The sequence below is a fragment of the Microtus oregoni genome, unplaced genomic scaffold, assembly GCF_018167655.1.
Source record: "Microtus oregoni isolate MIOR12 unplaced genomic scaffold, Mior012 000015F_ref0000493, whole genome shotgun sequence".
Classification (NCBI taxonomy): Eukaryota; Metazoa; Chordata; class Mammalia; order Rodentia; family Cricetidae; genus Microtus; species Microtus oregoni.
In genome coordinates this window covers 398,109-423,459 of record NW_024543074.1, presented here as the reverse complement: position 1 = coordinate 423,459, position 25,351 = coordinate 398,109, and the positions used below count along the sequence as shown (strand labels likewise).

At 51.8% G+C, this 25,351-nt stretch overlaps 2 protein-coding genes across 4 annotated transcripts; one reads left to right on the top strand and one right to left on the bottom strand.

The window, feature by feature from the left end:
* Nucleotides 1-494: 494 nt before the first annotated feature.
* On the bottom strand, nt 495-6,223 carry LOC121457148 (ORM1-like protein 3). 3 transcript variants are annotated; one of them, XM_041665879.1, is made up of 4 exons: nt 6,099-6,223; nt 3,038-3,231; nt 2,207-2,358; nt 495-1,972 (listed from the first exon to the last, which is right to left on the bottom strand). In XM_041665879.1, exons 2-4 carry the CDS (start codon nt 3,209-3,211, stop codon nt 1,837-1,839), a joined length of 462 nt encoding a protein of 153 aa, XP_041521813.1. In that variant the 5' UTR covers nt 3,212-3,231; nt 6,099-6,223; the 3' UTR covers nt 495-1,836. The 3 variants fall into 3 exon arrangements, with proteins under 3 accessions (XP_041521813.1, XP_041521812.1, XP_041521814.1); XM_041665878.1 differs by having other exon boundaries at nt 3,038-3,236; nt 6,099-6,218; XM_041665880.1 differs by lacking the exon at nt 6,099-6,223 and adding an exon at nt 5,964-6,063 and having other exon boundaries at nt 3,038-3,236.
* Nucleotides 6,224-19,507: 13,284 nt separating this feature from the next.
* LOC121456156 (leucine-rich repeat-containing protein 3C) lies at nt 19,508-20,284 on the top strand. The gene has a single exon (XM_041664016.1). The coding sequence runs from the start codon at nt 19,520-19,522 to the stop codon at nt 20,282-20,284; it is 765 nt and encodes a 254-aa protein (XP_041519950.1). The 5' UTR covers nt 19,508-19,519.
* The last annotated feature ends 5,067 nt before the right edge of the window (nt 20,285-25,351 follow it).

Below are 25,351 nucleotides of genomic sequence, written 5' to 3'. Positions count from 1 at the left end.
GAGCTCCTCTGCCAGCCTAGAACTTTGTACCTGGCCAGGGAGCAGCAAATAATACTGCACAGACACAGGAGATAAGGACTCCGCCCTCTCCCGGCTGGGGCCTCTTTTCCCTCCTACTCATCGTAACAGGAGGGGCACCAAGGCCAGGAGCAAAGGCAGCCCTCCACAACAGAGAAGTGAGGACAGATAGACAATATCAGAGCACCAGTAGTAACCCCCGACCCTACTCCATTTGTAAGCCCTGTCTGGACTGACCTTGCTTGGTGGCCAACCCCCCAACCCAATTCCCCCAGCCAGGCCTGTGAAGTCAAGAGGCTCAGATCAGCGGAACAGCAGGAGGCACAACTTTCCAGGGCCTTCTCCAGCTTCCTCACACCCACTCTGGCTTTCTCCCCGGGCCACCCGAGAGTCCCCACCACTGCCAGGCAAGAGCTGCTGCCCACACTGCCAGCCGATCCCCAGGGCCAACGGGAAGCAGAGTCCAGACACGATGCTACCAGAACACGTTGCACTTTATTTTCTCTTTCAGAATACTGTACAAAGGGCATAAAAATCCTATTCACACTCTGCTTAGAAAGACCAGAAGGTGAAAGTTCCCTATGATACACGGGGTTGAGAATGAGGGTGAGGGGAAGAAAACGGGGTGCGTGACTTCCCTCCAGCCCCTGGCAGAGGGCTCAAGCACCCACATCTTTCCAAAGGAACATGCCCCAATCGAACCAGCGAGGGGAGAAGACAGCCCCTCTCAGCTTAGTGTCAGGCTCTGTGACCCACCTCTCTTTGGGCTGAGGAGACAGTGCCTGCAGCTGTCCCTACTAGTGCCCTGTTTGGACAAGGACCCTACAGCATTGTGGAGCCCACTGACCTCATGTGGAGGTGGCCTACCGGCCCCTCACATGCATGCCACACAAGAGGCACTGCCCCGGCACAATCTAAATGGGAATACAAGCTGAAGGGCTGAAAAGAGCTGCGCCCTGAAGCTTCCTCATACACTGCTAAGGGAAGCCTCAAATTGGACCTATGCTTCTGAGGACACACAGGCCTCCCTCTTCCAGCCTGTGCACACCCTCATACCAGGCCAGGAGCTCCAACACCCTCCCATCACCATCATTCTGTGAGTAAATGAATCCTCCCAGCCAGCCCTTCTTTCAGCCCACACCCAGAGGAGGCTGGGTCTGGCTTCTCCTCCCAGACCCTCTTTTTACACTAATCCATATCAGCTGCTGTTCTCTTGACCATTCTAAGACCCCACCCTACCCTTGCTCAGAGCTCCCCTCTCCCCAGGACCAGGGCGGCAGCATCCTGGCCCCCACTTCTACACCAGGTGTCCCCCAACCCCATCTTACAAGGACGTCAATGAAGTCTGACTGCTCTACCTGGAGGGCAGAGGCAGCATAGCAGTGTGCACTTCCAAGCGACAAAAGTGAGACAATGCAGAAGCCAGCCGTACCGTCCCTCCGCCCCTTCTCAGAGGTTAAAGTGCTATGACTGCCTGAAGGCAGACAAACCAACAGGGGTTTTTCCTGGCTTCCTGTACCAACTTCTCAGGTCCACGGTCAGTCGGAAAGCCCAGCCCCTTTCATGACCACCCCCATGGCATCTCTATTCAAAAGGCAAAAGGAAAAGATCAAAAACTTCAGAATGGGTTAGAGCCCAAGGGCCCCACCCTAACCCCACTACAAGCTACTCCAAGTCGGCTACTGGGGAAGCGAGGGGGAAGCCAGGCCCAGGGCACACCCCCATCTCTGGCAGTGTCCAGAGACTCCTGTCTTCAGCATCACAGCAAAGGTCTTCTACCCTTCCCCTGCCAACCCGGCTGGGGAAGGGGCTGCAACCTCAGTACTTATTGATTCCAAAAATGCGGACTCCATGGAGCTGGGGCAGCTTGGGGATGAGCACACTCATCAAGGAGACAGTGTTGAGTATGAAATGGACTTGGTCATACTTGGTGTAGAAGCTCGTGAGGAAGTACCTGGGAGGGGAGGCGGGGGAGGGAGATGAAAATAAGGGTCCCGGATAGGAAGTGGAGAGACGAGAATCACCAGCTAACAAAGCCCTCCTGACCTACCCCCAGCATACCCCAGGCCTAGGAGGAAAGTCAGAGCCAGGGAGACCCAAGGCCCACGGTGACCCCGGATACTTCACTTCCTTCCCTCTGCTCATCCCTACGCCAAAGACCAGAGTTGAGGGGAGTCTGAGCACTCACAGTACAATTGGTGTTATGGTCAAGAACTTCCTAGAGGCTGTGAACTGGACCCCATAGTCCATCTGCTCCCAGTGGGTCAGCAACCTGGCTTTGCCCTGGTCTGGAGTCTCGAAGGGTGTCCCTTTCACCGTGTGCAGGAAGATGTACATGCCCTGAAAGGAGGGGACTTCATCAGAAAATACAAAAGGCAAGTAAACTCCTAGCCTGATATCCCCACCGGTCACACACGGAAGCAGCTCCAGGTAGACTGCCACCTCCTCTGCCGCAGTGGCAAAGGCAGGCAGACTCAATACATGACAGGGCACCCAGGAGCCCACGTGGTGGGAGAACACGGGAACTGCGTAAGGGGAGGGGTTAGCCACATAATGGGCATACATGCTGCCCTCCAGTCCGACTGGGTCTCTACGTGCCAGCTAAAAGGAGCAAGCCAAGTAGCAAGGATGAGACGCCTGCTTGCTGAGGTGTGGTACAGGGCAACAGGTCTTAGGGAGCAGAGAGTCAGAAGAACACGGTTTGGGATCCTATCGTGGGAAAGGAACGCTTCTGCACTAGATTCCTGGGACCTGGGGAGCCTCAACAAGGACTCAGCTCTCAGCTGGCCGTCCTCCACACACACCAGCCAGTCCAGCCCTTCCTGAAGACACAGACGATGTGCAGATTTCATTCTTGTAGGCATACTACAGCCCACAAGGGGGAGCAAGGCAGAGATACGAGCCGATCCTGGGCTCTGGTGACAGATGCTGACAGGACCTGAGGAGTCCGTCCAGTGACTCTCAGCTCAGGCACTGAACGGCCCACATGGTGGGAGGAACATGGTAAGCAGGCTCTCACCAAGTTGTGGATGAGGTTGGTGAGGGTCCAGACGACAGGGACGCTCACGAAGGGGATGCTCAGCAGCACGACATGAAGCAGCCCGATGGCCAGCACGTACGAGAGCCAGATGCCGCGGCTGTTCATCACCCGCGTGTTGGGGTTCACCTCGCTGTGTGCCGTGCCCACATTCATCCTGCCACCCCTCTCGACTGCTGCTCTGCAAACAAGCAGCACAGGTGAGACAGGTCACACCACTTTCCCTGCCCCCTCACACCCAGAGCCCCACAGAGGTTCCCTGAGAACACCACACCACCGGCCACTGTTTCAATCTTCCAGCTCAGAGGCTGGAGAAAGTCCACATGAATGTAACGCTAGCCATTACATCGCTGGGATGGGATTAGCTCCGGCTGTCACACGTACGATCCACTGGGACTACATGCTGACAAAGTCTTGGTGGACAAGTCACCAAGAGATGCCTGGACATAGAAATCAATGTCCGTTCACCAACTCACCCCCTAGAATACCCTGAGGCCCTCTTCCCGCTGGGGTGGGATGAGAGGCTGCTCTCTCAGAACTCTCCAGAATAACCTCTGCTGGCTCTTACTGGAGAGCTGATAGAAGACATCCCCTACGCTAAGCCCCTCCCCAGAGGAGCAAAAGCAGGCAAGGCCTGTGGGCACAGGCAGCAGTGGATGAAGTGCTCTAGGGCTACTATTTCTGCCAGCCCTGTTTTTCCAATCCTGGATTTTCCTCAAGCCCAGGCCCAAAAGGACTGACAGGGCCAGGAGATGAGGGAAAAGAAACAGCAAGCCTAACATTTCAACACACAATGACCCATCCATTGGGACGTTTTATCCATTTGTCATCTGCTCAGGCTAACTCTCGTGGGGTGCTACCATTAGGCTGCCAAATGACCAGAGCCCTTTACCCCACCAGAGAGGGAGAAACACAGGACAGAGCACACAGCCAATATCCATAGTTCCCACAAGTGGGATGTGGGACCCGTATCAGCCTACCCCTCCCAAGGATACAAAAGTACCTGTGGCTTCCCTCTTACCTCCTCCCTTCTTGGCCCCACCTGACCTCGCCTCCCTTCCCTGGATCTCTTTGTGGGTGTAAGTTAACAACAGCCTTTGCTTGCCCAGCTCCACTGGTAAAAGCTCTACAGCAGGAGGAACCAAAAGGGTTGCCCTCAGTACCCAGAAAACAATGGTAGCAGCAACCCACAGTGGCCAGAGGGGAGAATGGTCTGTCCCTTATCCTGGGAGCTTGGCTGTCCCCAGATTTCTGCCGACAAGAGCAGAAGGCATCGGTGTGCTTGGTTACCTACCTGGCTTAGGGTCCTGCCTGGTAAAGAACCCAAGGTCATCAATGTGCTTAACAATGCCACCTTTTCAAGATGGACAGAAAAGGATAGCAGAGAGCGATAGTCTGGAAGCGCCAGAACAGCTCCCTCACCCCGCTGCAATCACCTCACCCCCAGACTCAGATGCTATCTCACCCAGCTAGGACTCCAGCCAAGCCTTCTCCACAGGAGCCAGAATTCACTCAGATAAGTTCCTTAAGTATAATGGAAGCAAGTTTCCTTTTCTCAGCTACCTCGGGAAACAGAACAAACAGCTCCCGGACAAACAGACCCGAGAGTTGGCCTAGGGTGCATCCTGGTGGAGGTCATACCCCTGGGACCAAACCCCTGGCCCATTAAGGCGGATAATTGGTCCCAACAGAAACCCAAACAACTAGAAAACCAGTTGTTTACCTTCCCAGACCTTAGGGCTTCAGTTTCCCTAACACAGCCCCTGGGACAGCTGTGTAATAGCCTCCACGTGAGGGGCAGGGACTGAGATGTGCAGTCTCTGAAAGATGATTACGGTGGAGAGGAGCGTTATCTCCCCAGAAACCGCTGCCCCTTCCCATAAGCCAGCCCTCCAGGGGCACAGCCACAGACAGAACTCTCTTTGCTCATGAGTGCCAAAAGTCTGGCTGAATCCCAGGATTTGAAGACCTTCCACCCCTTTCTGGCTCAATAGGGCATTTAGCAAAGCCTAGCTGACCCCATGGGAATCGTCTTCCTCAAGCCTGGATGCCCATGCCCTTTAAACCGAGAGACCCCTTGCACCCTCTCCCACTATGCCCCCCCCCCTCAGAACAAGCCTGGGAGCCAGAAAGCACTTCTGAGACTTTCATGTGGCTCTGTGTACATGTCACTTCCATCAGCACACAACTGACCTTTCTCCCCTAAGTGAAGAAATACGAGCCTGGCAGAGGCAGAAAGATCTGGGGCAGCCAGGCTGAAAACTTCAGCTACCACAGCTGGCAGGTGGCTGCCAGGACCAGGCCCTGATGTGGTTTCATAACCTGCCTCAAATGAGAGCCCGAAGCAACTCCGTTTTGCTAACCACTTTTTTTGCTACAGCTTTTCCCCCCTTTCCCGTCTGGGCCCAGACAGTCTGTCAGACACTCATGCCAAAACCAGATTATCCCCCAACGTGGCCATCCGGTAAGCAGTTCCCATTCCCTCCCCAGCTGAAGGCTGGCCCTTTGCGCAGCAAACTTGTTCCCAAGGGATCCCAACCGGGAGTTCATGCAGCAGACAATGTGTCTCTTCCCCTCGGCCCACCTTCAAACTGCAGGACCAAGGCGGTCCTTGCTGGCCCAGACTCCTTGGGAGTGGAAAGAAAGCGAAGCCCCACTGACCAGAAGCGAGGAAACTCCTTCCATAGGGCCTGCCGCTCTGCTCCGCAGCCTGGTACCTAAGCTCTAGGAGCCTGGCAGGGTTCGGGGCCCAACCCCCATCTCCACGCATTCACTCAGCCCCAGAGGCAGCCAAACCTTTATCCCTGTAGTCCAGCCGTTCCCCGCCTCCCACCCCCAGCTGAAGCTCTCCTCCCGGACGCCCCACCCCCGGCCTCCCGCTCCCAACTCCTTCGGCTGATGCACTCACTCTCTCCACCCCCAGCCAACCCAGCTCAGGTCTCCTCCTGCGCGGACGCCTCCTCAGCAGCAACCTTCCCTCTCGCCTCTCCTACCCCTGGAGCCTTCGGGCTTCACCACTCCGAGGCCGCCCGTAAGGACTCACCGCGCGGGGCCGGAGGTCGAGGGCCCGGGAGAGGAGCCCGAGAACCCGGGCCGCGGCCGCTCCAGCAGCTGTAACAAACCAGCAGCGGTAGCCACCCCGCTGGCAGCTCTGGCCGAATCAGCTCCCTGAGCCGGGCTCCGTGACGTCACTGCCACGCGCCTAAACACGTTGCGCCTCTTGGGAAGTGTAGTTTCTACACTGCCTCTTCAGCCGCCCGCCCGGAGCCTCCTGGGAGTTGTAGGCTTTTCCCTGGGCTAAGTCTCCGAGCTCACCCCAAGCTTCTGAGCTGCCGCACGGCAGAACGTCTCATCCTGACGCAATAGTGAGATCAGGTGGAGTCTCTTTGGTGCGTAACAATCCCAGCTTTTGCATCTGCGCCCTTCTAGTAAACGCAAGAGCCGTTTGCCCAAGCTCTCGTTTTTTAGACCAAGAGACTCAGAGTTAAATAACTTGCAGTAAGGCCCTGCTGAGATAGTCTAACCTTAAGTGCAGAGTTTTTTCCGCGAAACGTCGCTGCCTAGGCCCCAGACTGATTCTAGAAGCCAAGAAGGGCGGCCCTTTGCCCTGAAGGAACCCACCCACCCACCCGCCCCCACTTGGGATCACATTTTCAGAGCCTTGGTTGGGTTGCATGTCTGTAGGGTAGGGACGGGAGGCTGTTGGCATCGTTGGTCTACCTGGTTGCTACATTTAATCCTTGCTGACGTGGGTCTGGCCGCATCCTGGATCTCTCCGTATCAGATATCAGATAGGATGTGTGCCAAAGGAAGAGTCCTTACGAACAGTAAGGAGCTTTAAGTCTCTGTCTCAGGTTAGCATGGGTGGCTTTACGCAGTGAGCCTCCTGACCTGCAATTTTCATGTCTGGAAGCTCTGAAGAGAAGGGCACAGATTTTACTGCTAGCTACATAGAATGTAGGTACGCCTTTATTGGCAGTGTAACCCTGGGCAAATTACTCTCTTAATCTCAATTCCACAGCTGTGAAAACCTACCTCCAAGGTGGTTTTGATGTTTCAAAAGAATGTAATATAAAGCACCTATTACATTGTAGGAACTAAACTAAATAGGTCTTAAGCTCTTCTGAGCCACGCCCAATGTCCACGTCAACAAGAGGGCCCTCCTGTTGGTCGTTTCCACTTCCCCCGCCCATCTCCTAAGTCCCGTGCCCATAAGTCCTGGCAAGGCAGGAATGGCAGGATCAGATGTTAATAGATACCAACCTGGCCGGCTGTAAATGCACATGAACTGAATATGCAGGGACAGGAAGGAGAAGGCTTGCCCAGACAACCGGGGGAGCATTTTCCTTCGACCCACCCATCCTCAGGGAGCTGCCAGAAAATAGTGGTCGCCAGGCTGGAGTGGGAACCCTGAGAGAAATAGTGAGTGTGCATATGACCTACCTAGAGTTAGGCAGCTTCTCAAGCATTTCCAGAGCCAGAGCCCTTTAGATCCTGGCAGCTAAATAATCGTCCTAGATGTTGAAAATGCCTCGCAGAGACCTGCTCAGCAGCAGAGTCAAAACAACGGTTCATTTTTTCCAAAGTGAACCTGCTTGATTGCTTTGATTTCTCTCTGGGGTTCTCCCATTGTCCATCAAACTGGTTGAGCTCTCTGGATCTTTGCCAGCTTTCTCACATCACTCTGAAGGTCAGGGTCTACATCCCAGCAAGGCCCTCTGACTAATGCCGAGTCTATGGGCAAGGCCACTGGACATGTCACGGCCTATTAATAGCTCCTGTTATCAAGTCGTTGCTTTTGACAATGGAGATGGACCAAGGTCCAGCTCTTTCTGCCTTGTGGTAAGTTGTGGGGCACATTCCACTTGAGTTAGCTGGCGTTCCTGTCATCATCTCTAACTCACTCCTTCAGAATTACCAAGTCTTCAGCAAAGGTCCTTTAGCTGTGTTGGCCTGAGCACTATTTGGGAAGAGTGACAGCTCTCGTGGTGCCAGGGAATATGCAACACCCGTGGACAAACAATTGGCGCTGTGTGCCAAGGGAAGAAATTGTCCATGCCTAGAAGGCATGATTGTACTTTCCATAGCACAGTCTAAGAAAGTGAACCCATGTACATGACAGGACTCCGTGTGTGAGCCCGTATATCCCGGAAATGTCTATGGTAGTCCAACCCTGAGAGCAACCTAAGTGCCCAAGAAAAGAGTGAACATTCTATCCACACGGGATAGAAAAATATGAAACCGCTTATGGTTGTAGAAACTACGTGGCAGCATGGGGAAACAGTTGCCAGGTTATACGAAAAGATAAGGAAGAGACGAAGCATTTCTCGGGTATAGCAACAAAGGCTAGATCAAGGGAAACATGGACCTGGTGCTGAGTGCCTGTCTGTTGGGACCATTTAGAGTCCAGGCCTCCAGCTGCTCTTCCCTGCTAGCGATCCTTACTTTCCTTCTGATGTGAGTTACTGAAAACTGTGTCAAAGTTGTTTACCAGCTCTGCTTCACGAGCACGTGTTGCCTTGGCCTTGAGGATCAGAGGATAAGGTTTTCACCTGTTGGCCCTCCTGACTGTTGGGTATATAAGCCTCCATGGTGCTATTGAATAAAGGGCTTCATACCAGTGCTTACAGGTCCGTGTCTCTGTCTGTCTGTCTGTCTGTCTGTCTGTGTATGTTTCAACCTCCAGCCCCTTGCCCAAAGCTCGCAAACTGTATGATAGCACACAGAGCGCTAGACGGGCGCTGTGAGCTGCACCTGTCATCCCAGCATTCTGGGAAGCAGGGACACAAAGTTCACAGGTTGGAAGTCAGCCTGGAGAATATAGTGAGTTCTAGGACAACCTGGGCTACATAGCAAGGCTCTATGAATCCCAGCACTCAGGAGGCAGAGGCAGGTGGATCTCTGAGTTTGAGGCCAGCCTGGTCTACATAGAGTTAGTTCCAGAACAGGCACCAAAAGCTACAGAGAAACCCTAACTCAAAAAAAAAAAAAAAAAGGCTTTATTTGAAACAAGAGCTAGGTCGAAAAAAATCTAGGGCCAGTGAGACATCTCAGTGGGTAAAAAGCCCCTGCCAAACAAGTGTTAACTGGGTTCAATCCCTAGAATCCATGGTGGAAGGGGAGAACCAACTCCCAGAAGTTGTCCTCTCACCCGAGAGTGCGCATGGCCTTCACACATGCGCACAATACAGTGTACAGCTTAAGACTACCTTATTAGAGATATGTAGTGTGTATGTGTGCATCACATGACATATGTGTCATATGATACACACACACACACACAGATGTGAAGGCAAAGTCAAGTATGAGGTCACATTCCTTTAATCCCAGCACTCAGGAGGCAGAGGCAGGCAGATCTCTGTGAGTTTAAGACCAGCCTGGTCTATATGGTGAGTTCAAGGACAGCCAAGCTAAGTAGAGAGAGTGTCTAGAGAGACCCTGTCTCAAAAACAAACAAAAAAAACCTGTTGGGGACTGTGGACCACCAGACCTTGAATTTCTTGTAAACAACTTGTTTTCCTCTGCTCTGAGCAGCCTGCAGCTGCTTTGAGCACGAGACCCCGATGGCAGGGGAGTGGGTTCTGATGAGACTGCAGCCGAAAGATCCCGAGGTCTGGGGGCGTGGCCAGAGCCCTATAGAAGCTGCCCCTGAGTACAATAAAGGGGGCATGCTTGGCATTCTTGTATCAAGGATGACCCGAGTCCCCGTGTCTGTGTGTGTGTGTGTGTCTGAGTGTTTAAGTCACCAGCTTAGTTCCCAGCTTGCATACCATCCCGTAGTGCAGGCACTACAAAAGACCAGAGACAGATATATTTTAAAGTGCTTGTGGATGGAATACCACAATACCTGGATTTCCTACAAAATGATATGGACTGAAGACGTGGGAAAATAAGCAGCCATAAGCTGATAACTATTAAAACTGAGTGATAGGGACATGAGGTTCCTCATGCTATTTTCTCTATTTGGATGTTTGAAACTGCCCATAACAAAAGGATTTCGTATGAGTCTGTGCATACGCTAAGCAAAACAAGGGTGGTGATCTGGCATTCCGCTCAGCTCTCTGCTCCTCCAGCTACCAGCTCTGGGATCTTAAGTCTCAGAACCTCTCATTTCTGCACAGAAACGGCAATGCTCACTCCACCTCGTTCACTGAGAACAGAGTATGTACAGTACTCGGGACTGTCCCTGGCACACAGCTAAGTGCTCAGTGCAGGTCTAATTAGTCTATTCCAGGTCAGAATGATGCTGAGGCCTTTCCTAGGCTATGGAAAGTCAACGAAAGGAAAGAGCCCTTGTATTAGGATGGACGGACTCAGGGCGATCTTTTCATTCTCCAGTTTCAAGCCCTATGTAATGTGATAGTACTTTTAAATATTTTATGAAATGAGTTTTTTTAAATATCACAAGTTCTCCCTGTCCTGTGCAGGCTATGCAGTAAGCTGTGGGGCACACATTCCCCAGCCTTGGGGTGATTCCATCTGGGGCTGGGGAGGTCCTGCTTGTGACAGACACACATAGTTGGCCAAGCTGGCCACCTATCCATACGATGGTAGACAGAGAGCACATTCTTTGGAAAAAAGCCACCGCAGATGCTGGGAAGAGAGCCACTGGGACGTGGAGACCCATATGTCCTGTCCTGTCAACTGGGCCACTGGGCCACAAATGCTACCCCTTCCCCTGCCCCTCCCCACCTTGCCCTCTACTTCCTTCAGGAATTCAAGGAAGGAAAGAGCGATGTGCTGTTGTGTTTGTGCTTTTGTTTGGACATCCAGGACCAGGAAGAATGGAACCTGGAGAGTTGGCTATCGTGGGCTGCAAAGGCCAAAGACTAGCCTGGCCAGGCTTCCGGGCCCCTAGTCAGTACCTGGGAACCAGAACCCCTCCCTCTGGGAACCAAGGGCGGAAAGATACTTGTCTGCATATTTCTAGTTGTGGCGTACCGACGTTAGTTCTCAAGAACGAAAGCAATTGAGAACACCAGAGAGCTTGCAGAGCCAGAGGCCAGGCAATAACTAGGTCCTCCCGACTGAGTTCCTGCTCCTAGCAGGCCTCACCTAGCTAGAAATTCTGGGTGGCCTCCACTCCCAGACCACTCTTCCCCCTGCCTGAGGCCAGCCCCTTTTGTAGGAAAGATCTCAACAAGAGTTGCTGGGCACTCGGTATACTTCCAGGGCAAAGGACTTGATGTGTGCAGACTGGTGACCCAGCGTCCCAGCTTAGGCTTGCTCGCTTCAAGTTTAACGCATGTGCAGAGCTGACAAACGGAGTATGTTTCTGCACAAAAACCATAGAACTCAGTCGCCCGCCCATTAGGGCTTTCATTCCCAGAACACATCTGCACTCTCTTGATTTTGCCTCAATCTCTGATCCCTCTTCTCTGCCTCCATCTAACAGACCCCAAGTCACACTAAAGCCTCACTCAGCTGTTATCCTCGCTGTGAGACCGGCCCCATCGCCCAGGTGATGCAGCTACTCCATCCTCTGGGTTCCTCAGGACAGGAGAGTGAAGCCTACCCCTAGGAGAGCCACACTGAGGCAGGATAGAAGGCTGAGGAAAAATTCCAGGGCTGCTGGTGGTGCGAGCCTTTAATTCTAACACTCAGGGGGAATAGGCAGGCAGATCTCTGTTAGTTCAAGGCCAGCCTGGTCTACAGAGTGAGATCCAGGACAGCCAGGGCTACACAGTGAAGCCCCATCTTGAAGAAAAAAGGACGAAGACGAGGGCAAGGAAAGTCTTAGGGACCCAGAAAGGAAAAAGATCCCCTCAACCCAGATGTCTACACAACAAGCAGCAGGAAATCCCAGGATCCCCTCGACCCAGATGTCTACACAACAGTGCAGCAGAATCCCAGGATCCTCTCGACCCAGATGTCTACACAACAGTGCAGCAGAATCCCAGGATCCCCTCGACCCAGATGTCTACACAACATGCAGCAGGAAATCCCAGGATCCCCTCGACCCAGATGTCTACACAACATGCAGCAGGAAATCCCAGGATCCCCTCAACCCAGATGTCTACACAACATGCAGCAGAATCCCAGGATCCCCTCGACCCAGATGTCTACACAACAGTGCAGCAGGAAATCCAGCACAGTTACCAAGCTCTGAAGACCATTCTCCCTTCCCAGCTGAGACCTCCAGTTTCCCATGAGCCTCACCTGGACCTCCATTTACAGGGAAAGGGCATTAGTAGATCCTGTGCTGCCCTGGTCACTCCTGCTGCCGCTTTACCAGGTATAGTTCAAGGATTATAATGCTAGCTAAGTCTCTCTGGAGTCCCCTCATTGTCTCACTCATTGGGAGAGAGAGAGGTTTTCTGGGTTTTTTGTTTGTTTTGTTTTGTTTTTCGAGACAGGGTTTCTCTGTGTAGCAGTCCTGGCTGTCCAGGAACTCACTTTGTAGACCAGGCTGACCTTGAACTCACAGAGATCCACCTGCCTCTGCCTCCCGAGTGCTGGGATTAAAAGCACTTGCCACCACCGCCCAGCAAGAGAGAAGGTTTTATAGCAAGCAACCTTTTGATATGTAACTTAATAAATACCAAAAGGTGTCTCCCCCCCCAAGCTCTTCTCTCTCTCTCTCTCTCTCTCTCGTGTGTGTGTGTGTGTGTGTGTGTGTGTGTGTGTGTATGGATTTTGCATGAGAGAAAGAATTCGATAATTACTTTTCTGAGTCTTATATGCTCAACATAATGATCTCTAGTTATATCCATTGTTACTGAAAAGGGGGGTGAGGACGTGAATCAAATAATCCCAAGCTAACTCCAAAAGATTTCAGTTATAATGCTTTATTATAGAGGGCAAACTCACAGAACAGGAAAGAGAAGTCCAACCTCAGGTGTGTAATGCGGAACCAGAGAGAGTGCCCTGGGCAGGCTGGCAGTTTTTCTCTGGGTACCCAAAAGTCACACCCTAACCCAATCCAGCCTCTGAAAGATCATTGGCTGAAGGAGGTTCTCCATCAATCCATTTTTATGCAAATGGCATAATTTTACTCCTCTTCATAGCAAAAAAACCCCTCCATTATATATCTCATATTATATTTTCCTTTATCCACACCAGTTGTTCTTTGAATTTTTTTTTTTTTTTTGAGACAGGGTTTCTCCGTAGCTTTTTTGGTTCCTGTCCTGGAACTAGCTCTTGTAGACCAGGCTGGCCTCGAACTCACAGAGATCCGCCTGCCTCTGCCTCCCGAGTGCTGGGATTAAAGGCGTGCGCCACCACCGCCCGGCCCACACCAGTTGTTCTTAAAGCTGCCAGTATCCTATTATGTAGCTACATTAAAGGAGGGGCTTATCATCCCACCTGGTGAAGGGAGGTGCAAGGGGAGGTGGGCTGTCTTTGTGACCTTCACAGGCAGCAGAGAGACAGCCAAAGGAGGCAAGAAGACAATTCAGCTTAACACAACTCAGAAGCCAGTGTCATTTCAAACTTTGGTAGTCTGACTCCAAATGGTTTATTTCAGGCATTTTTCTGCACTGCACAATTGGGTGGAAAGTATTCTGGTCATAATTAACTCGATCCCGTATGCACAACAAAGTACACATAAATTATCTCCTTGAGGAACAAAGTAAGCTAAATACAGATCCGACGTGTCTACGTGGAAACTTTTGTAAAATCCATAAAGATGGATTCTACTGCTTGAGTAAGAAGAACAAATTTATGAGAAGGATCTAAGGGAGGGTCCAGTACCAGAAAAGTGTCTAGTCACACAGAGTGCAAAGGTCACCAGGCTAGAAAGCATGTCCCCTATGGCCTTCTGGATGGATAACAGGCTCTGTATCCCTTCCCTTGGAGGAACAACCCATTCTGCTTAACATCCCAGGTTCCCTGGTGCTTGTCTGTGAGCCCAAAGCCCTCTGTGCCCCCTGTAAGGCTGATGACTGACCCAATGATGCCCAGGCCAACACCCCACTGAGGTTGTTCCTCTGCTCTATTGCCCCATGGTGAGAAGACGGCCAGACTGCCCCTCCCTGTTCAAAGCATAGTGGCATGAAGGGACTGGCCCCATTCTCTCTTATGAACAAATTAAAGACTGTCCCGGAAAATACTTTAGCCAACCCCTGAGAAGTTATTGGCTGGAATCTGGACCATTTCTAGCTGCCAAGGAGTGGGAAAGGTGAGCCACAGAATCTGAGGTGTCTGAAGGACCAATCACGCTCCGTCATCAGAGACTCAGTATCCACACACTCTCCCAAATCCGTGTGGCCATTACAGAAGGGGGTGGAGTCTAGTTACCAAGATGGAAGCCACCAGGTCCTGCTACATATTTTGTCTGTGCTTCAAGTTCCTTATACACATGTCAGTCAAGGCAGACATTAGACTAATGTATGAAGAAGACATGTGTCAACATGTCTGCATCTCCTAAACTGATAAGTCTTATTGTAGGCTCACATTAGAAATTCCTGGACAAAACTGGAAACATACTAGTGCCTAGAATCAATGCATGAAGATTTTTTTTTCTTTGGATTTTTGAGACAGGATTTCTCTGTAGCTTTTGGTTCCTGTCCTGGAACTAACTCTTGTAGACCAGGCTGGCCTCGAACTCACAGAGATCCGCCTGCCTCTGCCTCCCGAGTGCTGGGATTAAAGGCGTGTGCCACCACCACCCGGCTGCATGAAGATTTTAATGTACTTGCTCCAGATTAACCCCTGGAATGAATTTTTTTGAGACAGGGTTTCACTGTGTAGCAATAGCCTTGGCTATCCTAGAACCAGCTCTGTAGACAAGGGTGGCCTCGAACTCACAGAGATCTGCTTATTTCTGCTAAACTTTTTCTCCTCTGATCTCTATTAGTCTACATGCAGTAGTGAACACCGTCCTAACTGCAGTTTCTTCTCCCCTCAGATCGCTCATCTCTTGAGCGCTGTACTTGGTCTCTCTTTATAAAGCACAGCCGCAGCTCCTGGAGGCCCCTCCTGCGGGCAGACTGCCAGCTGCCTGTGTGTGTGAGGCAGCCCAGTCTCACTCTGATGTGCCAGATGCCCTAGTCCAAGAAGATAACTCCAGAAACAACCAGGCTCAACCCTTGGGCCTTGACTAAGCTCCCTGCTGGGGCGAGAGAACAGCAGGATGGAAAGGTTCGCAAATGCACTCCCATGCATTCCGTGGCAGAATGTCTATCTAGCCTTAATGCAAGAGCAACCCACCCACATAGAAAAGCAACCCACCTACACAGAAAAAATGGAAATATATATATATAATCTTATTCTTCAGACAGATGTGAAGCTGAGAAATGCCCCTGCTGACATCACAAGACTGAGTCAGAGGTGAGTACATGCCCAGAGGTGATGACAGCTGGTATCCTACCATCTGGTCCTAACTCCACCACGCTTCTGAAACTGCTTGTTCCAAAGTCACAAGAGCAGTCTTATGACATGTAACGTTCATAGTTCTAGGAAAGCCCACATCAACGCTTGGAGAAACCTCGGGCTGGGTCTTAAACTCTATACTACCATGAAATTCTTACGTTTTCAAACAAAGGCCCCACATTTCATTGTGCACCAGACTCTACAGCTATGTGTCTGGTCCTGATCAAACACACGCTCATTCAAAATCTAGCAAGGTCTGGGAGGCTAAGGGAGTAGAAGTGTGAGTCCAAGACCAGCCCGGGCTACATAGTGACTCTGTGGCCAGTCTGAGCTACGTAGTGAAACAGTGTCTCAATAATAATAATAATAATTGGCTGGGCGTGGTGACACACGCCTTTAATCCAAGCACTCTAGAGGCAGAGGCAGGCGGATTTCTGAGTTCAAGGTCAACCCCGTCTACAAAGCAAGTCCCAGAACAGCCAAGGCTACATAGAGAAACCTTGTCTTAAACAAAAATAATAATAATAATAACCCAGTAAGTTTTTCTTTTCAGGAAGATCTGTAGTCTGACTTTGTCCTCCTTAGAGTACTTCTCATGTCTCCCCTACTCTGTGACACCCCACATTCCTCTTTTCTTCCACCCTAGTGGGAGCGAACCAGAGAGTTAGTTCCGCACAAGATCACTGATGATCAAAGGAGCATCGAATACTTAAGTGTGGCATGGGGGTGAGAGAGATACCAACAGAAACAGGAAGTGGTTGGAGAAATTGGAGAAGGATGCAGTTGGGTTGTGGTCTTTGATTGGTCACTGCCATAATACAAGTCTAGTCATGTTTTGGGCCAACATGTTTTACCTGCCTGCAGGCTGAGGGGGTTCAGCGGGATGATCCCTTCTTTTGAGCTCCTGCAGGCTGAGGGGGTTCAGCTGGATGGTCCCTTCTTTTGAGCTCCTGCAGGCTGAGGGGGTTCAGCGGGATGGTCCCTTCTTTTGAGCTCCTCCAGGCTGAGGGGGTTCAGCGGGATGGTCCCTTCTTTTGAGCTCCTGCAGGCTGAGGGGATTCAGCTGGATGGTCCCTTCTTTTGAGCTCCTCCAGGCTGAGGGGGTTCAGTGGGATGGTCCCTTCTTTTGAGCTCCTCCAGGCTGAGGGGGTTCAGCGGGATGGTCCCTTCTTTTGAGCTCCTGCAGGCTGAGGGGGTTCAGCGGGATGGTCCCTTCTTTTGAGCTCCTGCAGGCTGAGGGGGTTCAGCGGGATGGTCCCTTCTTTTGAGCTCCTGCAGGCTGAGGGGGTTCAGCGGGATGGTCCCTTCTTTTGAGCTCCTGCAGGCTGAGGGGGTTCAGCGGGATGGTCCCTTCTTTAGAGCTCCTGCAGGCTGAGGGGGTTCAGCGGGATGGTCCCTTCTTTAGAGCTCCTGCAGGCTGAGGGGGTTCAGCGGGATGGTCCCTTCTTTAGAGCTCCTGCAGGCTGAGGGGTTCAGCGGGATGGTCCCTTCTTCTGAGCTTCCGTGCATCACTATAGCACCTGCATCAAACAGGAGGTGGTGTGGGTATGATGACACCACAGGGGACCAGGCTGTGAGGTGGCGGCAATGTGGTCAGCTGGCCATGAGGGTCAAGAAAGTTATGCAGAGCCGGGCGGTGGTGGCGCACGCCTTTAATCCCAGCACTCGGGAGGCAGAGGCAGGCGGATCTCTGTGAGTTCGAGACCAGCCTGGTCTACAAGAGCTAGTTCCAGACAGGCTCCAAAACCACAGAGAAACCCTGTCTCGAAAAACCCAAAAAAAAACCAAGAAAGTTATGCAGAAGAAGCCCATGAGCTAAGGTACGGATGGCTCCTCTACATCAGTGGTTCTCAACCTTCCTAACGCTGCAACCCTTTAAGACGGTTCCTCAGGTTGGGCTGACCCGGCCCTAAAATTATTTCTGTTGCTACTTTGTAACTGTAGTTTTGCTGCTGGTATGGATCGTAATGTAAATGTCCATGTTTTCCAATGGTCTAAGATGACTCCGTGAAAAGGTCGTTTGAAACCCCAAAGGGGTCGTGACCCACAGGTTGAGAATTGCTGGTCTACACAGACCTCCATATCCATGACTTGGGGTTACCCCTGCCTCTGCAAACACGGGAGGTAAGGTGGAGCAGGAAAACCGGTCTCAGTGTTGCAACCATGAAGCCAGACTGAAAGAGAGCATCTGCATTTCACCTCCACGAGCTCTCTCCTGTCCACTCCACCTCATGGGGCCTCTACATGATCTTCCTTTGTTCAGACACAAGGACTCAGAGACACACACAAAACACTCTGTGGGGGCTGGAGAGATGGCTCAGCGGTTAAGAGCATTGCCTGCTCTTCCGAAAGTCCTGAGTTCAATTCCCAGCAACCACATGGTGGCTCACAACCATCTGAAATGAGGTCTGGTGCCCTCTTCTGGCCTTCAGGCATACATGCAGAAAGAATATTTTATACATAATAAATAAATATATATATACATAAATATATATATATATATATATATATATATACACTCTGTGGCCTCATGTCCTTCCTTCCCACTCCCCAGAGGACATCAGGAGAGGAGATGGTGTAGGGTGGGACCCTTGAAAAATAAAAAGTCATCCTAGCCAGCTCTGGGTCTCAGGCATGAAGAAGGACTCAAAATGTCATCCTGAGAGCCCAAGAACATCACGACACAGAAAAATTGGCTGGTACTGCATCAGGCTTCAGGAGCCTTCAAGAACCTTCAAAAGCCTGGCATAGCCAGGTGGTGGTGGTGCACACCTGTAATCCCAGCACTCGGGAGGCAGAGGCAGGCGGATCTCTGTGAGTTCGAGGCCAGCCTGGTCTACAAGAGCTAGTTCCAGGACAGGAACCAAAAGCGACAGAGAAACCCTGTCTCGGGGGGGGGGGGGGGGGGGGGGGGGGGGGGGGGCGCTTGTCATGACCATCTACAGCAGCAAACTGAAACTGAGCCACAGCGCCCCCTGGCAGTCAAGAGTGTTGGCCCGAGGAAAAGACCGAGGGATGTTGGCTAACAAAAGGCCCATGAGGCCTACAGAGAATACAGAACAGTGGGGAAGGCTTGAGTTGCAAGCTGCTGAAGTGGAATTGCAGGGTTCAACCAAGCAGCCATCCTTTTGGCCAGCCAGGCTCTGGACGAGGAAAGGAGACTCCGGAAGGCAGTTTTCAGCAGCAGATAGAAGGAAGCAAGCACTGAGTTGTGGGAGGAAAGCCTGAGGCAAGGAGTGGAATCCAGGCCCGTCCTCCCACACACAGTTCATCAGGGTCTGGGATCTGCTCTCTCTTGGCATTGCCTGGCCAGGCCATGGCTCAGGTATCTGACACCTGGGGCCCAGAGTCACACGCCAGGAAACTCTATACACTTGGGCCCCAGGTCGCAGCTTCCAGCCGCAGCAAGCAAACAGGACTTCTGAAGGAGGAAACGGGTCTCCAGAGCCCACTGGCAGGGGGACTACTTCCAGGGAGAAAGGTAACAGCACAGGAGAGAGGACTCTGCAATCAACCGGGGCGAGAGGCAGGAAGGAAAGGGAAAGGAGGGAAGATGAGCAGGGCCATGAGCACAGAGCTGGGGAAGGCAGAGGGTGGATGCTTCCAGAAAAGGGGGCTGATGAGAGTAGAAGGTGGGACCATGAGTACCTGTTACCTACTTGAACAGTCTGGCTGAACACTCTGGAGGCCCATCACTAATCTGCCCCTCTGGTCTTTACATTAGTGCCAACCAGAACCCCTGGCGTTTGCCTGGCCTCCCTGGCAGACGCACAGGTACGTGGAGGACAGAAATATTTATTTCAAGAAGTGATAGGAATATAAAAACAGAAGCAATAGTTCGGAACCTGCCAGGATCATTTCAACAGGGCAAAGGGACAAAGGGACCTCATAGACTAACCTAGAATCAATAGAACCTAAAAGCTTCAAGCCTAAGGGATTCTTTCCCCTAGAAGCCTGTCGAAAACAGACAACAGACAGACCTAGGGCTGAGAAAGCCCCCAAAGGAGAGGTCCTGGCCCAAAGAAACACCACCAAGGGACCCCAGCAGGAGAGAGCTTCAGGGGGACTTAGTATCCTAACTCTGGTCTTTCTTCCTAGGCTCGTCTGTTGCCCAGATTCTCCTCCACTCAAGGATTATGTTTATCTGTGAGCATGCTCCTACTAGCTCCTGGCCTCCTGCCCTTCCTGCTGGTGATAAGCACAGGGGGTTCTGTGCCCAGCCCTGGGGTAATGCCCCAGGGTTGCTACATAGCGGAAGAAGCTGGCGAACAGACATTCCGCTGCAGCCAGGCTGGCCTGAGTGTGGTGCCCAGTGGCATCCCCAACAACACCCGAAAGCTTTACCTGGATGCCAACCAACTGGCATCAGTGCCAGCGGGTGCCTTCCAGCACTTGCCTGTCCTGGAAGAATTAGACCTGTCTCATAATGTCCTTGTCCACCTCTCAGGGGCTGCTTTCCAGGGCCTAGAGGGTACTCTGCGCCACCTTGACCTCTCTGCCAACCAGCTAGCATCCGTGCCTGTGGCAGCCTTCATGGGGCTGCAGATCCAAGTGAACCTGTCTGCCAACCCATGGCGCTGCGACTGTGCCCTACAAGAAGTGCTCAGGCAGGTGAGGTTAGCTCCAGGCTCTGGAACAGGCATCGTGTGTGGTCCAGGAGCCCGACCAGATCTCGTGGGACAGGAGTTCCTTCTGCTGACTAGGGAGGAAGAACTGTGTGGCACCGGACGAGGTGGGACCCGAAGGAGCACTGATGTGGCCCTCCTAGTTACCATGGGGGGCTGGTTGACACTGGTAGCAGCTTATCTGATCCACTATGTGTGGCAGAACCGGGACGAAACCCGGCGCCCGCTCAAGCAGGCTCCTGCGCAGCCCGTGCGCTCAGAGGACTCCTCTATCCTCAGCACGATGGTCTGATGACCGGGAGCGCTCTGCGCTCTTGGTCCTATGCACTAGCCTTTCTTCTACCGCTACCACATCCCTTGTCCCATCTGCCCTCTATCCTTTCCTGACCTCCTCAATACCTCCACTGGTACACTCTTGTGTGGGGGTTGTGAGGGCGGGGGTGGGGGGCAGCAGAATAAACAACCATCTCAGTTGGCAGCAACTCAGAGGGAGAAGACAACAGCTTAGGAGCTTACGGGAAAAGCTTGAGCCTGGCAAGCTCCAGGTGACCATAGAGGCCTGGCCATACAGATGTGGGTAATGACTCCAAAGACGGCTTTGAGGGGGGCTGGGGAGATGGTTCAGTCAGTGAAGAATCTATCCTGCATGAGGACCTGAGCTCAGCTCTCTGGTACCCACTTAAAAGCTGGGCACAGGATGGGGTGCCTGTAACCCCAGAGCTGGGGGTGGGAGAGAGACAAACAGATCCCTGGAGCTCATTGGCCATCAGCCTAGCCAACAGGAAGCTCCAGGCTCAGGGGGCAACTGGACACTGGCCTGAAATCACGGGGAGAGCAATTGAGGAAGGTATTTAATGTCATCAAACCTCCAGCCTCAGTTGCACCCACATGAACACGTCGTACACGTACCACGTAAACACACACCCACACACATCCACCCAAAATGAGGAGCTGGGGAAGCAAAGAGGGTGTACAAAAGAAAGGATAATATGAGAAGATTTGGAGCCTATAGGTGAAAGAGGGAGTGGGAGAGAGGGTGTGGGAAGGGGGAGGGGATGGTGGGAGCAATCTGGGAATAGGAACAAAAAGCAAGCCTGTAGCCATATTGAGAAGGGCCTCTGGGTTCTCCCTGCCTCCTCTCCTCCACCTTTTCTTGTCTGTTTGGTTTTTGTCTTTCAAGAGAGTATTTCCTGTGTAACTCTCCCTGTCCTGGAACTCACAGAGATCCACCTGCCTCTGCCTCCCAAGTGCGGGGATTAAAGGTGTGCCCCCACCACCACCCGGCCTTACCTCTCTCTTGCCCTCACAAGGATTCCCTGTGCCATGGTCCCCTACTTCCTTCCCAGAATTTCCCTGTCCCTCAGACCTCTCCTTTATTCACTGACAGTTTTCCTAAGCCATTTCCCTTGGAGAAAGATGGTCCCCTTTACATATTAAACTGAGGATGGATGACAATAAAAAAAATTAAAAAACTTTTATGAGCATCCTTGATATCTTTCTCAGTTCATTTTACTGAACCTGTATGGTCTGGCACTGAGGTGCATGTGGAGCCCCGCCCACCACCTCACCCATCTCTCTACCTGCTTTGGCCTCCAATGGACACTGGAGTCCTAGAGTAGGAGCCAGAGTCTATGAACTAATAAGGACGGAACCTGAAGCTCAAGGAAAACAAGAGAGAAGGTGGCTTGGCTTCAGCCCTACCTGCCGCTCTCCAGGAGTCAGGGAGGACAGAGGGGGTTCTAAGATGCCAACCGCCCTGTCTAGCAGGTGGGTAGCCTCGATGATGTTACAATATACGGCCCAGCAAAGAAGAGAAGGGAAAGCTTTTTCAAGGAGCATGGTATGTCAAAACTACCCTCTTCTACCTGGATGTACTAGAACCCGGCTGCCCAGTCTCTCACTAAAGCAAGATTCCAGATACCTGGGGCAAGCCCCAGGCTGACATGAACAGGAACTTCCCGGAGACGGCTGTTAGCCGAGAGGGGTAGGAAGGGAGAAGAGATCATGGAGCCTTCAGCCACCAGCTTCACTCTTCCTCAGGGAGCCCCAGCAAACTCAGACCAAGGCAAGAATCGGAACCTGATTAAGGTAAGCCTATCCTCAGACTAGAGATGGGATCTTCAAAGCCTGGTTATCTATAAAAGGGGCTGGGTGGAGGGCAAGCTTGGGCCACTGAAGCTGAGCCTGAAGGGCGGTCCACAGGAAGTGAGAACAAGACTGGAACCCAATCTCCTGTCCTAGCGGAACATACACCCTCCCTGTCCAATGAATCCGTGGGAGAGAGGAGGGTAGGGCCAGGGGTGCAGCTAAGAGGAAAGAAAGGGCCCGGCCCACCTCACCAACCACAGGGAGCTTTAAAAAAAAGAGCCGGCGGTGGTGGCGCACGCCTTTAATCCCAGCACTCGGGAGGCAGAGGCAGGCGGATCTCTGTGAGTTCAAGACCAGCCTGGTCTACAAGAGCTAGTTCCAAGGACAGGCTCCAAAACCACAGAGAAACCCTGTCTCGAAAAACAAAAAAAAAAAAAAACAAAAAAAAAAAAGAAAAGAAAAGAAAAAAGAAAAAAAAACAAGCAGAACAGTTGAAGCACAGAATGGACAATGGTGTGGAGACGCTAGACATGGAGGAGGGGCAAGGCCATAGGGACACTCCACGCCAGACTCTGCCCTGTCCATGGTTCCCTTCCCAGGTGTGTCTAAGGAAGGAAGCGAGACAACAAGCCCCAGAAAGCCCAGGCTTCTGTTCCTGGGAGTTGAGGACCCTATAAAATCCAGTTGCTACTGCCCGGTACCAAAGCTCAATCTGAGCGTGGACACACGAGGTTTCGGGTGCCAGAAGATGAGGTGGAGGTTAAACTGAAGGCTGGATCCCGCTGGCGCACTTCTCACAAAGGGAAAAGAGTACTAAGCCGGTCCCAGGGCGGAGCCTGCACATGCTGGGGACAACGTGACTGCAGGAGAGGCCGTAGACGAGAGAGTGGGAAGGCGGAGTAATTAGTGATGGGTGGGGGGTGAGACTGGGCCAGGACCTAAGGAGGCGGGAGGCGGGGCCGAAGGGGTGGGGTGGGGCCGGGGTGGGACCGAAGGAAGGTGGAAGGTGGTGCTGAAGCAGGCTGGAGGCTTGGATGGGTTGCCCTGGCAGCTAAGAACGGAAGCGTAGCAGCTTTGGGGACCGTGCCGCGCTGACGCCGAGCTAGGCTGGTGACTCCTGGGTACTGGGGGCGGGGCTGGTCATTCGAGGGTAGGGCTGCGGGCTGCTGGGGCGGGAGAAGGGCTTAACTGGGGCCTTAACTGGGAGATTTATCTTTAGCCTCCAGGAGAGTCTGGAGCCTTCGCCAGAAGGAATGCCCACTACCCTCCCTCCGGAAGCTTCCTGTTCTTTGAACTGCAGAAGTATCTCAAGTGTTTGGTGATGGCCTGGAATTTTATGGAGCCAAGTGGTCTTGGGAAGGAGGCATGGAGACAGTCCTTAAACAGCTATGGAGACTTCAAGTAAGCTCTATGCCCCAGCTGTCTAGGAACATCTTCCAATCCTTTATGTACTGGGCCTGCCAGAAACGGCACAATAGCACCAAGAAGAACCTACTGTATGATTTGTAGGTATAAGTGCAAAAGGAAAGTGCAGAGTTACTTGTTCAAAAAAAATAATAATAATAAAAATAATTAGGCTGGAGAGATGGCTCAGCAGAATACCCAGGGTTTGATTCCCATCACCCCCATAGCGGCTCTCAACTGCCTGTAACTCCAGTCTCAGGGGATCTGACGCCCTCTTCAGGCCTTCATGAGCACTGCATGCACATGGTACACACTCATACACGTGAAATAAAAATAAACGAAATCTAAGCCTGGAAGTGGTGGTGCACACCTTTAATCCCAGCACTCGGGAGGCAGAGACAGGCAGATCTCTGTGAGTTCGAGGCCAGCCTGATCTACAGAGTGAGTTCCAGGACAGGTTCCAAAGCTTATACAGAGAAACCCTGGATGGATAGATAGATAGATAGATAGATAGATAGATAGAATAAAAAAGATGAAACCCGGACATGATGGCATACGTTTATAATCCTAGCACTAGAATTCTGAAGTGGGAAAACTGCCGAGAATTTGAAGCCAGTCTGGGTTATATAACAATGCTCTGCCTCAAAACAAGCAAGCAATTTGCAATTCTAGCACTTGGAAGGCCAAGGCAGGGAAACCAGAGGAATTCAAGACAGTTAATGCAGAGACTCATAGTTGGCAAAAGTGCTCAGCCCTAAATGGGCTATCTGTACCAACCCCACCCAAGGCTCCAGAAAGACCCTGGGAGGAGCCCAAAGAACGGAAGAGCCAGAGGGTGGAGAAGAGGGCTGTGACGTGTCTCCTGGGCATGCCATGTCATGGCCCCATGGACTCACTCACCTGTGATTACTGAAACAGGATCGGCACAAGATTAAGCCCACAGCATCAGCCAACATCCCAATGGGCAGCAGTAAGTGGACTCAGTGTTGGGGAGAAAAGAGGACATGAAGTGGAGAAGGGGCCATGTTGGGGAACGCCCGGGGGAGTGGGAGGGGAGGAGTTGGAGGTGTATAACCAAAATACATCGTTAACAAGAACTAAATTAGATGTGGAGAAAGGGGTACACTCGTCCATTGCTGGTGGGAATGCAAATTTGTGCAACCACTTTGGAAAGCAGTGTGGCGGTTTCTCAGGAAATTCAGGCCGGGCGGTGGTGGCGCTAGCCTTTAATCCCAGCACTCAGGAGGCAGAGGCAGGCGGATCTCTGTGAGTTCGAGTCCAGCCTGGTCTACAAAGGGAGTTCCAGGACAGGCTCCAAAGCTACAGAGAAACTCTGTCTCGAAAAACCAAAAAAAAAAAAAAAAAAAAAAAGGAATTCGGGATCAACCTACCCCTGGACCCAGCAATACCACTCTTGGGAATATACCCAAGAGATGCCCTATCACACAACAAAAGTATATGCTCAACTATGTTCATAGCAGCATTGTTTGTAATAACCAGAACGTGAAAACAACCGAGATGCCCTTCAATAGAAGAATGGATGAAGAAAGTATGGAGTATATACATATTAGAGTACTACTCAGCAGTAAAAAACAATGACTTCTTGAATTTTGCATACAAATGGACAGAAATAGAAAACACTATCCTGAGTGAGGTAAGCCAGACCCAAAAAGAGGAACATGGGATGTACTCACTCATATTTGGTTTCGAGCCATAAATAAAGGACATTGAGCCTATAATTCGCGATCCTAGAGAAGCTAAATAAGAAGGTGAACCCAAAGAAAAACATATAGGCATCCTCCTGAATATTAACCTTCATCGGGCGATGAAAGGAGACAGAGACAGAGACCCACATTGGAGCACCAGA